General features: G+C 43.4%; 1 protein-coding gene across 3 annotated transcripts in view; it reads right to left on the bottom strand.

Annotated features, from left to right (window-relative positions):
- The window catches only part of XPO6 (exportin 6), a 115,534-nt gene that overhangs the window by 69,572 nt on the left and 31,139 nt on the right, over positions 1-14,823 (bottom strand). For all 3 annotated transcript variants that reach the window (XM_074965708.1, XM_074965707.1, XM_074965706.1), the window contains exons 2-4: positions 12,350-12,440; positions 9,690-9,802; positions 2,861-3,058 (exon numbers count right to left, since the gene is read on the bottom strand). In XM_074965708.1, coding sequence (XP_074821809.1) covers positions 2,861-3,058; positions 9,690-9,802; positions 12,350-12,440 — 402 coding nt within the window. The remainder of the gene's footprint in view (positions 1-2,860; positions 3,059-9,689; positions 9,803-12,349; positions 12,441-14,823) is intronic.

Below are 14,823 nucleotides of genomic sequence, written 5' to 3'. Positions count from 1 at the left end.
AGCAACTCTGTCTATTACAGCAGGTGCTTAGATTCTACAGTGATAAGTGTCTCTACTAGCAACCTACTCTATTAGTTTTGGAGGGCCAACTATACTTCAGTGATAAAGAGGATGGAGATCCTTGTAGAAACTGAATGATTTAAGCTTTTCTTTAGCTATTAGGTGAACAATCTGTAACAGCTAAATTCAGACCTTTCATATTTGTGAAGCATCCAGATTTACGTATTTGTTTGCTACTTGCAAATACACAAAACTGCTCACAAATTTCACCCTGTGCATTGCTGGCTCCAACTATTCTGTATTTCAGCTGTGATCATCACTTAATTCACATAGTTCCTGTTCACTGACTGGATGAACAAGACTTTATGAAACGACTGCTTCCTCAAAATCAGCTTAGATTTAGTTTTTAACTAATGAGCTACAGTCCTAAAATTTACTTTGTGAACCAGTTCGGTTTGTGAAAACCCCCACAAAATGCAAGCAAGTTTCAAACACGGTCAAATGAAAATATTTAGAAATCTCTAGAGCATTTGATAAAAATTCTCACTATCCTCTCAGTTCTATTAGCCTTACCCAAAGTAAATCTTGAAAAAACTACATTTAAACAGTTAATTTACAATGGTTACTCAACATTTTCAGAATACCTACAAGATTAATCTAGATTAAAGTGCACCAAAGATGATTAAAGGTTCTGAAACAAACCCAGAAGATAATTCTTAAAGCTCCTTCACTAACTGAAGCTTATTGAGTACAGGCACCGCTATTAGCCAGGATGGGCAGGGATGCAAAACCATGCTTTGAAGTATCCCTAGCCTCTGTTTGCAAGAAGCTGAGAATGGGCAACAGGGGATGGATCACTTGATTAACTGTTCTGTTCATTCACTCTGAAACACATGACATTGGCCACGGTCAGAAGACAGGACACTGGGCTAGATGGATCATTGGTCTGACCCAGTATGGCCGTTACTATGTTCTTATATAGGCCTGAATTTCACATTTACACTAAGGCTCCTTGACATCATTCTATCAATGGAAAGGGGCCTAAAAGTGGATGTAAAGGGACCTTAGTGTTACTCAGAATCAGCCACTCTAGGCTACCAAATCCCTCTCCTTATTTTCCCAACACAATCAATATGGCAACAGGAGTTGTTGCCAAAAGTCAAGAGGGATGCACTGAATTACATTGTATTCTAGTTTTTTGTAGTTTTATGTGGAACATGAGGACCCAATGTGACACAGTGGCCGAGAGCGCTAATGTGATCCTGGGATGCATAAACAAGGGAATCTCGAGTAGGTGTAGAGAGGTTATTTTACCTCTATTTAGCACTTGTCTGACTGCTTCTGGAATTATGTCCAGTTCTGCTGTCCACAATTCAAGAAGGATGTTGATAAATTGGAGAGGGTTAAAAAGAAGAGCCATGGGAATGATCAAAGGATTAGAAAACCTGCCTGATAGTGATAGAGTAGACTCAGGAGCTCATTTAACAAAGAGAAGGTTAAGGGGTAACTTAATCACCATCTATAACAGAGGTGGGCAAACTACGGTCCGCTGGCCACATCCAGCCCGCAGGACTGTCCTGCCTGGCCCCTGAGCTCCCAGCTGTGGAGGCTAGCCCCTGTCCCGTCCCCTGTTGTCCCCCCTCCCCGCAGCCTCAGCACGCCATGCCGCCAGCACTCTGGCCCGGGCAGCGTGGGTGGCATGGCTGGCTCCGGCTGGGCGGCAGGGCTGCGAGCTCCTGCTGCTCTGAGCAGCATAGTAAGGGGGTGGGGGTGGATAAGGGGCAGGGGGTCCCGGGGGGCAGTCAGGGGACAGGGAGCGGTTGGAGAGGGCGTGGGAGTCCCGGGGGGAGGGAGGGGCTGGCAGGGGGCAGGGGTGTGGATAGGGATTGGGGCAGTCAGGGGACAGAGAACAGGGGGGATTGGATAGGAGGTGGGGTCCCGGGGGGCAGTTAGGGGGACAAGGGGAGGTTGGGGAGCAGGGGGAGGTTGGCTGAGGTTCTGGAGGGGCGGTGTCAAGGGACAGTGAGAAGTGGGGCTTGGATAGGGGGTGGGGTTCCAGGGGGTGGTTGGGGCAGAGGTCCCAGGAGGGGGCAGTCAGGGGACAAGGAGCAGGGCGGTTTGGATGGGTCGGGGATCCTGAGGGGGCAGTCAGGAGGCGGGAAGTGGGAGGGGGCGGATGGGGGGGCGGGGGACAGGCTATTTGGGGAGGCACAGCCTTCCCTACCCGGCCCTCCATACGGTTTTGCAACCCCGATGTGGCCCTCGGGCCAAAAAGTCTGCCCACCCCTGGTCTATAAGTACCTACATGGGAAACAAATATTTAAAAATAGGCTCTTTAATCTAGAAGAGAAAGGTCTAACATGATCCAATGGCTGGAAATTGAAGCTAGACAAATTCAGACTGGAAATAAGGCATACATTTTTCACGGTGAGCATAGTTAACCATTGGAATAATTTACCAAAGGTTGTGGTGGATTCTCCATCACTGACAATTTTTAAATCAGGATTGGATGTTTTTATAAAAGGAATTACTTTGGGAAAGTTCTATGGCATGCATTATACAGGATGTCAGACTAGATGGTCATGATGGTCCCTTCTGGTCTTGGAATCTAGGAATTTATGCAGGAGACTAATGGCTGACTATTTGTCAAAGTAAGGGAGGTGGAAATGAAAAGCAATTTTACTTCCTCTTCAGCTTTCTCCAAAAGAAAAATGATGAATAAATTCATAACATACTTAAAAGTTTTACTCGACCACTCCGTCTTCCCAATAAAGGTAGCCTTTAATTTAGACAAAAGTGTTCCATGAAGTGGCACCAAAGATTTCCTGATTTCATCACAGTTTCCCAAAGACATCCTTACCTGTAAGATGTTTGTGAAGAAGTCATGGTAGAACATAGGCCAGTCTTGTCGGCCAATGTCCACAATGACTTTGCAGAGCTTGTTCCTGATAAAATAAGGTAGAGTTTTGTGGTGAGCTAGTAGGAGTTTGGGAAGGCAGCTGCGTATCTCCATTTTATCTTGAGATGGGACCCCAAGCCACATCTTATTGATCAGGTTCTGAAAGAGAGGCACATCCTGATTTAGCAGATCTTAAAAGGCACAAAGAGAACTGGTTTTAGTGCAACATTACAATCAGTGGTTAGACACGATGTCTGGAGAGCCAGATGGAGGAGCAGATATTTGTTATCAGGCAAGTAGCTTTGGGAAAAATTTAGTGTTTCAATACATTTCATTTGCAGAGTTTTACAACAAGTTTGTTATCCTCAACTAGTGCACGGGTGAAAAACTACCCTTAATCAGTAAAGTGACGCAGTTGCAAGTATTGCTACTTTAATTTACTGCCAAAACCAGATAACTATTGGTAAGTGTTGCAACAGACGTGATAGAATGGTCAAAGTAATTAGAATCTAGAGCACAAGAACTTAATCTGGACCTTGAAAGTGATTCTGTGTGGCCCTGGGCACATCTACAGATAAAGAAACTGAGGTAGGAGTTAGCGGGATAGATCCCTTACAAAACTGGAGGATGTATTCCTTAACATTTGTAAAGTGCTTTGAATGTAAGCAGCATTATGTGTTAAATAGAACATAGGGAACTCTAAAGGTAGACAAGTTGATTTTAAGAGAAGCTCAAAGACCAAATGTCAAATTTATGGAGTTCTTCCCTTTTCATATGCTGCTTCACATCACAGTACACTAACAATTTTCTATCCTGAAAAATATAGGCAATTTCCATTATTCTAGTATCATTTTTTCTACAAGCATGGCTTGAATGAATCAGTGTTTTTAAGAATCTGTAAAACAGTCACTGGTTGGCAAGTCTCAGTATAAACAATTCAGGCTGTAGCAGGCCTGATTTTTGCATATAAAGTCTCAGTGCCCTCTTAACCCTAGGACAGCTAGGTTTCCTCTTTTAAGAAGGGAAACATCATAGTAAATAGAGAATCATCATAGCTCCTTCAAGGCAGAATGAGAACCAAGTTCTGCTTTGGATGAAGTGTGGGCCTTCTGAAGCTTTTAAATCTAGAAAGTCCAAGTCAATAGGCCTTTAATGGAAGAGTGCTAACTTTAGTAAAAAGAAAAGGAGTACTTGTGGCACCTTAGAGACGAACAAATTTATTTGAGCATAAGCTTTCGTGAGCTACAGTTCACTTCATCGGATGCATTCAGTGGAAAATACAGGAGTTTTAATTCACTTAATGGCAAAAATCCATAAGAAGGCAGAGTTGTGAAGTATTTTTCCTGCAATGCTGAAACCCCATTTAGAAGCTCTAGAACATTAGTGGCTATTAGTAGCTGAGCCTGTTAAGTAGATGTTTGAGGATAATAGATTCAGGAAGCCTGCTTCTGAGGCAATAGCTCTACCCAGTTTCAAGCACACGGCAGGCATAAATTAAAGACAAATAGCTTATACAGTCAGGAGGATCATTATAAAAGCTGGGAAGCTTTACTCATGGCATGACAAAGCCAATTCACAGTATTCAGGCTTCAATGCAATTTAGACTTGAAGCCACCATGAAGTCTCCCAAAGAGGTCAAAATTTTATGGTAGGGAGCCAATGTCCAGAGCTACAGGTTAACAGTGACAAAGGAATTGCTTATAGGAAGAATACAGGGCACTGACAAAACCCACAACACTGAGGACCCTCACAAAAAATCCGTATTAAGAGTAATTCCAGAAGTGTACTGTGTATACATGAAATTTCTCCCATGTAAATGAGATTTTAAAGTGGTAACTTCCTCTACCTGCCCAATGTCTTTGGTAATAAGGTCCCCTTTCCCAGAAGATCAACTAGCAGCCTCCATTTGAAAGGAGAGATGAGTGGGCATGGGTGGTGGGGAGGGGGGGGAAGAGAAGGAAGAATTTCATTAAAACGCTGTCATTTTTCCACCTCTTTCAGAAAATATCAGCCCCCATAAGCCTCCTAGAATAAGTTTTGGGTTTACTGTCCTGCTTTTGCTGATAAGTTCACTGTTCCCATATAACTGATCAAACAGGACTAAGATAGCTGGAATTAATTTTAGAAATTCCAGGTTCCAAACAGAAAGATCTGAATCTCTAACCTGGAGTTTATTTCCTTAGAGTTTATGCACTGGACAGTGATTTCTTTGTTCTACTAGGCTCTGGACACAATTATTTTTCAGAGTTACATTTTTCAGTAAGGCAGAAAGGGGCAGGAATCAAGCTAGGTTGCCAAACCCATGAAAATAATTCAAATTGCTGGAATATGTAGCTCCATAAAATTCCTCTTTAGACAATAGTATGGTCCCCCTATTTTTGTCTTAGTTACTTCTCCTAAGACGAAGGATGTGCCAGTGGTTAGGGTGGAGGACTGGGACATGGGAGACTCTGATTCAATCCTCTGTTCTACCACAGACTTCATGCAGGAAGCAAGTTGCTCAGGCTCTGGCTCTGTAAAAAAGGCATAATAGCACTTCCCTACTTCACCGTGGAATTGTGAGGATAAATACATTAAATTTATCAGGGACAGGCAGGGCAGAAAAGGTGGGGGAGTAGCACTGTATGTAAGGGAGCAGTATGACTGCTCAGAGCTCCGGTACGAAACTGTGGAAAAACCTGAGTGTCTCTGGATTAAGTTTAGAAGTGTGTGCAACAAGAGTGATGTAGTGGTGGGAGTCTGCTATAGACCACCGGACCAGGGGGATGAGGTGGATGAGGCTTTCTTCCGGCAACTCACGGAAGCTACTAGATCGCATGCCCTGATTCTCATGGGTGACTTTAATTTTCCTGATATCTGCTGGGAGAGCAATACAGCGGTGCATAGACAATCCAGGAAGTTTTTGGAAAGCGTAGGGGACAATTTTCTGGCGCAAGTGCTAGGGGAGCCAACTAGGGGGGGCGCTTTTCTTGACCTGCTGCTCACAAACCGGGTAGAATTAGTGGGGGAAGCAAAAGTGGATGGGAATCTGGGAGGCAGTGACCATGAGTTGGTTGAGTTCAGGATCCTGACGCAGGGAAGAAAGGTAAGCAGCAGGATACGGACCCTGGACTTCAGGAAAGCAGACTTCGACTCCCTCAGGGAACGGATGGGTAGGATCCCCTGGGGGACTATCATGAAGGGGAAGGGAGTCCAGGAGAGCTGGCTGTATTTCAAGGAATCCCTGTTGAGGTTACAGGGACAAACCATCCCGATGAGTCGAAAGAATAGTAAACATGGCAAGCGACCAGCTTGGCTTAATGGTGAAATCCTAGCGGATCTTAAACATAAAAAAGAAGCTTACAAGAAGTGGAAGGTTGGACATATGACCAGGGAAGAGTATAAAAATATTGCTCGGGCATGTAGGAAAGATATAAGGAGGGCCAAATCGCACCTGGAGCTGCAGCTAGCAAGAGATGTCAAGAGTAACAAGAAGGGTTTCTTCAGGTATGTTGGCAACAAGAAGAAAGCCAAGGAAAGTGTGGGCCCCTTACTGAATGAGGGAGGCAACCTAGTGACAGAGGATGTGGAAAAAGCTAATGTACTCAATGCTTTTTTTGCCTCTGTTTTCACTAACAAGGTCAGCTCCCAGACTGCTGCGCTGGGCATCACAGAATGGGGAAGAGATGGCCAGCCCTCTGTGGAGATAGAGGTGGTTAGGGACTATTTAGAAAAGCTGGACGTGCACAAGTCCATGGGGCCGGACGAGTTACATCCGAGAGTGCTGAAGGAATTGGCGGCTGTGATTGCAGAGCCCTTGGCCATTATCTTTGAAAACTCGTGGCGAACGGGGGAAGTCCCGGATGACTGGAAAAAGGCTAATGTAGTGCCCATCTTTAAAAAAGGGAAGAAGGAGGATCCTGGGAACTACAGGCCAGTCAGCCTCACCTCAGTCCCTGGAAAAATCATGGAGCAGGTCCTCAAAGAATCAATCCTGAAGCACTTACATGAGAGGAAAGTGATCAGGAACAGTCAGCATGGATTCACCAAGGGAAGGTCATGCCTGACTAATCTAATCGCCTTTTATGATGAGATTACTGGTTCTGTGGATGAAGGGAAAGCAGTGGATGTATTGTTTCTTGACTTTAGCAAAGCTTTTGACACGGTCTCCCACAGTATTCTTGTCAGCAAGTTAAGGAAGTATGGGCTGGATGAATGCACTATAAGGTGGGTAGAAAGCTGGCTAGATTGTCGGGCTCAACGGGTAGTGATAAATGGCTCCATGTCTAGCTGGCAGCCGGTGTCAAGTGGAGTGCCCCAGGGGTCGGTCCTGGGGCCGGTTTTGTTCAATATCTTCATAAATGATCTGGAGGATGGTGTGGATTGCACTCTCAGCAAATTTGCAGATGATACTAAACTGGGAGGAGTGGTAGATACGCTGGAGGGGAGGGATAGGATACAGAAGGACCTAGACAAATTGGAGGATTGGGCCAAAAGAAATCTGATGAGGTTCAATAAGGATAAGTGCAGGGTCCTGCACTTAGGATGGAAGAATCCAATGCACCGCTACAGACTAGGGACCGAATGGCTAGGCAGCAGTTCTGCGGAAAAGGACCTAGGGGTGACAGTGGACGAGAAGCTGGATATGAGTCAACAGTGTGCCCTTGTTGTCAAGAAGGCCAATGGCATTTTGGGATGTATAAGTAGGGGCATAGCGAGCAGATCGAGGGATGTGATCGTTCCCCTCTATTCGACACTGGTGAGGCCTCATCTGGAGTACTGTGTCCAGTTTTGGGCCCCACACTACAAGAAGGATGTGGATAAATTGGAGAGAGTCCAGCGAAGGGCAACAAAAATGATTAGGGGTCTAGAGCACATGACTTATGAGGAGAGGCTGAGGGAGCTGGGATTGTTTAGTCTGCAGAAGAGAAGAATGAGGGGGGATTTGATAGCTGCTTTCAACTACCTGAAAGGGGGTTCCAAAGAGGATGGCTCTAGACTGTTCTCAATGGTAGCAGATGACAGAACGAGGAGTAATGGTCTCAAGTTGCAATGGGGGAGGTTTAGATTGGATATTAGGAAAAACTTTTTCACTAAGAGGGTGGTGAAACACTGGAATGCGTTACCTAGGGAGGTGGTAGAATCTCCTTCCTTAGAGGTTTTTAAGGTCAGGCTTGACAAAGCCCTGGCTGGGATGATTTAACTGGGAATTGGTCCTGCTTCGAGCAGGGGGTTGGACTAGATGACCTTCTGGGGTCCCTTCCAACCCTGATATTCTATGATTCTATGAAATATTGTGAAGTGCTCACTATACTATGGTAATGAGAGGTGTATAAGAACCTAAGAGAGATCAGCCACTGACGGCAGTTGGTCAGCACTAAGCCCCGTTTTGGGCATGGCCCAGTCTGCTTTATCCCAATGGCCTATAACTTTTGTACATGTCCTCTTAGCTCCAGATTTCCTCCTCCATCACAAGGCTCACAACTGCCATGGAGCAAAGGTTCATCCCATAAAGTGACAGTTGCAAGTTAGCGTGCAGCTTTCAGCCCCACTGCTCAATTATTTTTTGTTTGATCTCTTTAGTATCTCTTATCTGTGTCCTTATACCTTTTGGAAACATTTGGAATTGCTACCCATCTGACATCACCAGAATAGTTTTCTTATTTATTGGGGTAGCTGTTTTGAGGGAAAACTTTGAATGAACCCCTAGTGTGCTTCATTTTCTTAGCACTCTTTTTCCCCTGGCAAAAACTTAAAGTACACCTGCAGCAAGAGTTGTAAGGGAGTTTCTTTTTAATCATAGTAAAAGTTTATGGTATGGCTGCCCTAAGTGGTTTGTCCACAATGATGTCAGTAGAAGCCGGTGGGGTACTACTCCTTTGCCTACTGAGGAGCAGTTTTCCTTACTCTGAGCTGTGTCAACCATCCCCTGTTGCATTTCCTGAGACCAGACTCAGAGCACGAATGATCAACACAGCTAAGAATGTGACACAGATGAGCAAGACAAAACTGCTTTAAGTGAACTAATGTAAAGATTATGACACTGCAATTCAATAAATAGGTTCTTTGCACCACTATTTTAGAGAGGACCTAAAAGTAAGGATGCAGAATAATATGGTAGAACAAGACACTTCACATGCCTACTGATATATCAGTTGATTGTGTTCTGTGAACAGTTATCAGATATTTACACACAAGTCAGTGTTTGGGTTTTTAAACTTTCACTTAGTTCTCTTTCATAGCTAGGTAAAAAGTAGGATGTGGTCTTCCAGCAGAGTGATTTTACATCTTTGACTAATTCATAGGCAAAGCAGAATGAGCTGTCAACCAGATCTCTTAGATCCCATAAAATAAAAGGAATTTTGTCGTACCCTTTATACTAGTTTGTGGTATCTAGCTATACATAACCGAGTTAGCATTTCTGATCTGTAAAGGATATGAAGGATCTATTCTGCGAAGGATCCATCCATAATTCTGTGAATTATATCAAAATCTAAGATGATGTCCTAAATTCTAGACAATTCTTAACTATCTGAAGTCAGCAATAAGCAACTTTCTCAATCTGTACGCAAGGATTCATATTCCATTTTATTTCCTCTCAAACTGCACTTTAAAAAATTCCCTTTGCAAGAGAACTATAAAAGCAAGCCATGTGCACTTCAGTTGGTTCCCACTTTAATCTTAAAAAAACTTAGTTAATATGAACTATTTCAAACACAAATCACACCAAATAAGAGTTAATGCAGAAGAATCCACTAATTAGGCAATAATGGTGTTCTGGATAAGTTTACCCTTTTTTCTTATGTCTCACCTCAAACACTGTCAAACTGTACATCATTACGTAGTCGTTTCTTGTGCTTGACAGGAAATAGAGGCAGAATCTCCAGGCGCCTATCTGCTGGGCAAAGTTATTCAGAAGCTCCTCTGGGAAAATCAAGTATCAACAAAACACGTGCATTAATATTCATAAGCTGTCTTCAGACCCAAGACAATATTTGTTTCCATAGCGCCATAAAACTGAATGGAACTTCAGATATTTTTCAAATCTGATTTATCAACTATCAGTTTAATAATGCTCAGACAACCTGAGCTACTTCAAAAACAGCCACAAAAAGCTACCTAAAACCTTTAATGCAACCAAAATGACTAGGTGCATAGTATCAGAATTTGGTGTGTGTGATTTTAACATTCCCAAAAGCATAAGGTAACAACAGACTTGGGTTAGATTAGCTTGAAATTAATGGAACCTTTAGATCCACAGCACAGATCTCTGTCACCTAAGACAAGACACGGATAACAGTAAGATGAGATAGCAGCAATAGGTTGTCATACTCTATGTGGACCAGCCACTAGAAGGAGTGGATCTACTGTGCCAGGGGTCTTTACAGATAATTCCTTTGCTGTCAGCAACACTTGGATTCAGGAATCTTGGTTTCAGTTGCAGGTTCTGTAGAAGAATGTGCTCTGGGGGGGGGCACAGATTTTTCTACCTGTGTTCTTCAGCCTGTTCCTTTCCATCACTTCTGGCTTCTTATCCAAGTCCTCCTGCCCCAGCACCACTTCCACGAACTCCTTGTTCCAGTCTCCTTTCCTTGCCCAGCCAGTTCCAGTATATTCCTAAGCCCTCTTCCCAGCCTTTCCTCCACCTCAGACTCCTTGTCCCCTCTGCATTGTAGTCAGACAGCTTTCTCTTTCACTATGCTGCCTGGAAGTCGGGAGAAGGGGCAGAGAGGAGTAGGGGAGCACTAAGACTACAGGTGAGTGTCTCCCTGCTCTCAACTCCAGTGCCCAGCACCTTCGCAGCTCACAGCACCCAGGAGCAGCAGTTGCAGGAAAAGTCCTCCTCAGACCCAGGGTTGACCAATCAATGCAGAAGGAATCTTCTGAATTTAGCTGCCAAGCTAAAATCTCTATTCAACTTTCTTAAAAAACATGCCCAAGCCAATGTATTTGCCATGTTTTCAGATATTGCTGAACTGTTTTTTGCTCACATTTTCAAAAAAGAAAATCTGAGGCAGACACCCAGCTTGCAAAATTTCAAGCTTAATAGCTGAAGTTTGGCGAAGTTCTGAGCAACTGAAAACTGCACCTTATATTGGGAAGTGTCAGACAAACCGTAACGAGAGCCAGTGCTACCAGCTCTGCCTCTAACAAATAAGAAAAACAAATTGCAAAAGCTGGGATACTGGTCCACTTGAAAACGGACTGGGTAGAATTTAAGGGTTTGTCTACAGGAACGGTTTGCAGCAAGTGGGGCATGAATCTATCTTGCACTTGCCAGCCACAGGCTGACTGTCCATGTGGACGCTGCTGACAAGCATTAACAGTTTAAGGAGTTTTCACCTAATCCCACTTCAAAGAGGACTAGATGAATTTGTTAATGCATACAGCCTACACGGACAGTCTGTGGCAGGCTAGCCTGGGATAGATTCACAGCTGAGCTTGCCACAAAACTGAAGTGTCCACGTAGACCACGTATTGCCCTCATACTGACATTCTGCAGTAAAGTTTTCTTTGTTTTAATGCTAATTGTTCTTAGAGCTGCATATACCACTGATGTGGAGCATTATAATCCCCCATCTTTTACAATTTCTCTCAAATGCTCAGAGAGATTCTGTTTCTAGGATGACCACATCCAGTTTCTCTTTTTGTAGAAGTTTGGCCTTGGGGAAAAGCTGCATGGGTTTGTGTTCTACAAGTACATCAAACCCAAGAGTCTGTCAACGATCTCCTTTCCTCCAGTGACTGGGTAAGTGCGGGGGTGGGGGAGTCATCGCCGCCCTTTTAGCCAGACGGTGAAATTTCAGGTGAAGACAGCGTGCTTACATGCTGAGAATACATTTTCAAGTATAGTGAACCTGAAGGGAATACAGGCTACATTACTGAAGTCTCAGGTTATAAATCCATAGCCTGTCCTCACAGAAAGGAACCAGAAGACTGTGTAATCCCCTCATTTTTCAGTGTATTGCAGGCCTGATTCATCCATCCTGCTGCCATATTATGCAAGTTATTTCGACTGGTCTTCATAAGCATGGATCTGCTCAGATCCACCAGTATGGAACACAAATATATTTCCACCTGCCATTTTGCACTACCAAGTAGCTACCCCAAATGTGTCAGTGTGGGTAATGTATGCCTCCTCTTTTGGATCTGCTCTCCTACATCTTTCTCATTCCCCTCATAGTACAGAAAAAACGTCATGCATTTGCTCTATCACTTGTCACACAGCAGTCTCCTTCACAGGCTCTTCATGAAGTGCAGCAGTTTATAGGCAGAGAAGTTGGTATCCACCCTCACAACTAGCTAAGTTTCCATCAGCCTGGGAAACAAGTTCCCTTCTCACCATTGCCACCTTCAGCAGACAACCGAACTATGGAGTTTTCCGCTGCTGTTGCTTGGTGATTACATATCTAACCCAAAAAATGTTGAGGGAAATAAAAGGGACCATTCCTTAAGATTGTCTGAACTTACCTATCTCACGTTTCCGTTCATTGGTTGTGCAATTGTGGAAAAACTCTGTCATTAGACTCTCCAAAGCGCGCAGGGAGGCCTCTTCTGATGCCTGACAATGACATTTAAAGGAAAAGTAGGTCAGAAAGTGCCTCTGATTTACATTCAATTGTAAGTAAAGTTTACTTCCTTATAAGACAAAGTGCTAAGGGGTCCATATAATGCATGCTGGATGAGCAGTCTCAGAAACCAAACAAAAGAGCAGCATATTACAGGGTGAAATTTAATATGGAGTCCACAAACTGTAGAAAGGAGTCAACAGCTACTGACAGAGAATATGTCCAGGATGAGTAAAAAGCCTCAGAGGTTATTTTAAAGTCTCATTTGTTCAGTCAAGTTTGTTAATGAGAGCAATGCTTTATAAAGCAAGTTCCCCTCCCTTCTAATTACAGATACTTGTTCTCTTTACAAATGTTAGTTCATCCATCAGAATAATTCTTACATGAACATCAGCTTCAGATTAACATACTTCAGAAATTCAGAGCTATTAAGGAATAGCAAATTGAACATAAGACTAGATGCTAAAAGTCCTAAACTCTATACCCTGGCTCAACGCGTTGCCATGGTCAGTTTACCACCTCTTTGCTTCAGTCTGCTCATCTGTAAAAAAAAGGGCCACCGACGTACTCCACTTGGCATAGGGAAATAGGGGGATTTAAAGGATTAATGTTCGTACAGAGCTTTGACAACTGAATGCTATACAAATGCTTAATAATTTGATTCAGGGAGGATGAGCTGCCTAATTTCTTTTCCTTTTTTGCCAGCACCAATCAGCTGCAGCTTGGCTTTTAGAAGACTTCAAAGACACTGGCTCAATATGGAGCAGTTACAAGGTAGCTAGAGCTTTATTTCTCTCGAGGCCACCTGTAATAAATGGGACTAATTCATTTGTTTCACAATGTCTGGAGATGGAACGATTGTGTTGAGCCAGAGTTAGAACGATACTTGACCCAACCAGTATGGAGGCACTGTGCTTGCCCTTCTCGTCTAACTCTTATAATGGATATCATTTAGTTTTATCACTAAGGTTTTGTTATGGAAGAGACATGCCATTCATCATTTCTCCAATATTTTCACCTAACGCATTGCTCTTTCACTAATAAGAGCACAGACTTAAGCCCAGACCTTCCTCGGGACTATACAAAGGGTAGTTGCGCAGGTAGGCATCTACTGTTCAATCCTATGCCAGGCACAAAAAAATTACACATAAACCAAGGCTTTGCCTACAGTGCTAATTGAAAGACAAAACTTTTGTCATTCACAGGTGCTTAAAAAAGCCCCTCACCCCCAAAAGACAAAAGTTTTGCCATGGCAAGTGGCAGTGTAAATGGCTCGTTGTCAGCAGGAGCACACTCCTGTCAACAACACAAACCCTGCTCATGGGGGGTGGAAGTATTTTCTCAACAAAAGTGCAGACAAACAGCGTTTACATTGCCTGACTCTTAGTGACAGGGCCCTGTCGCTAAAAGCTGTGTAATGTAGACAAAGTCTTAGGCAGACTAGCACTGTTACAGGTAGTCTTCTGGAAGAAGATCAGTTTGCACCACCTACAGAAGCAGTATGAACTTCTCTACTGCAAAAGCCCAATTCCACATGCTGCACACAAGGCATCCAGTTTTCCTAGAGCGCCACTGCAGAATCAAGTTGGAGAGGATAGTTTTAAGCTACCCCACCCACATATTAAGTTGGATTTAGATTTACTCACACAATGAGAACCAATCATTTTAAAAGAGATTAAGAAAAATACAACTGTTCTCCTAGCAACTGATAATGGATACCTAATAAGACTTAGCATTCTGCTGCTAAACAGAAAATACACATTTTCCTGTTGTCCTTCCTCCATGTAGCTCAGAAATGGGATGCTCCATAGAAAAAGCCACTTGTGATTGTGAAAGCCATCCTGACGGTGAACAATGATATTTAAAAACTTAAACACAATCAAGCTGTAGATCACATTTCCATTTTAAGCAACTGCACAGGCCATTATTTTTTTTCTAAATCCATACAGATTTGCTTCTTTGCAAAAAAGTTGCATGCACAATAAACTTAATCTTCAAGTTGTTCCTTCCAACTGCTACCCCACTTTTTCCATCTGTCTCCCCTTACTAGGTTACAACAGCAATACTTATGCATAAAGCAGGGTGGAGTTTGAGTGAAGTTTTGGAATAGCCTTCTAAGGGAAGCAGTGGGGGCAAAAGATCTATCTGGCTTTAAGATTAATCTTGATAAGTTTATGGAGGAGATAGTATGATGGGATAACATGGTTTTGGTAATTAAATATTCATGGTAAATAGACCTAATGGCCTGTGATGGGATGTTAGCTGGGGTGGGATCTGAGTTACCCAGGAAAGAATTTTCTGTAGTATCTGGCTGGTGAATCTTGCCCATATGCTCAGGGTTTAGCTGATCGCCATATTTGGGGTCGGGAAGGAATT

Source organism: Natator depressus, chromosome 10, assembly GCF_965152275.1.
Source record: "Natator depressus isolate rNatDep1 chromosome 10, rNatDep2.hap1, whole genome shotgun sequence".
NCBI classification, from domain to species: Eukaryota; Metazoa; Chordata; order Testudines; family Cheloniidae; genus Natator; species Natator depressus.
This window is presented reverse-complemented; position numbering and strand designations above follow the sequence as displayed.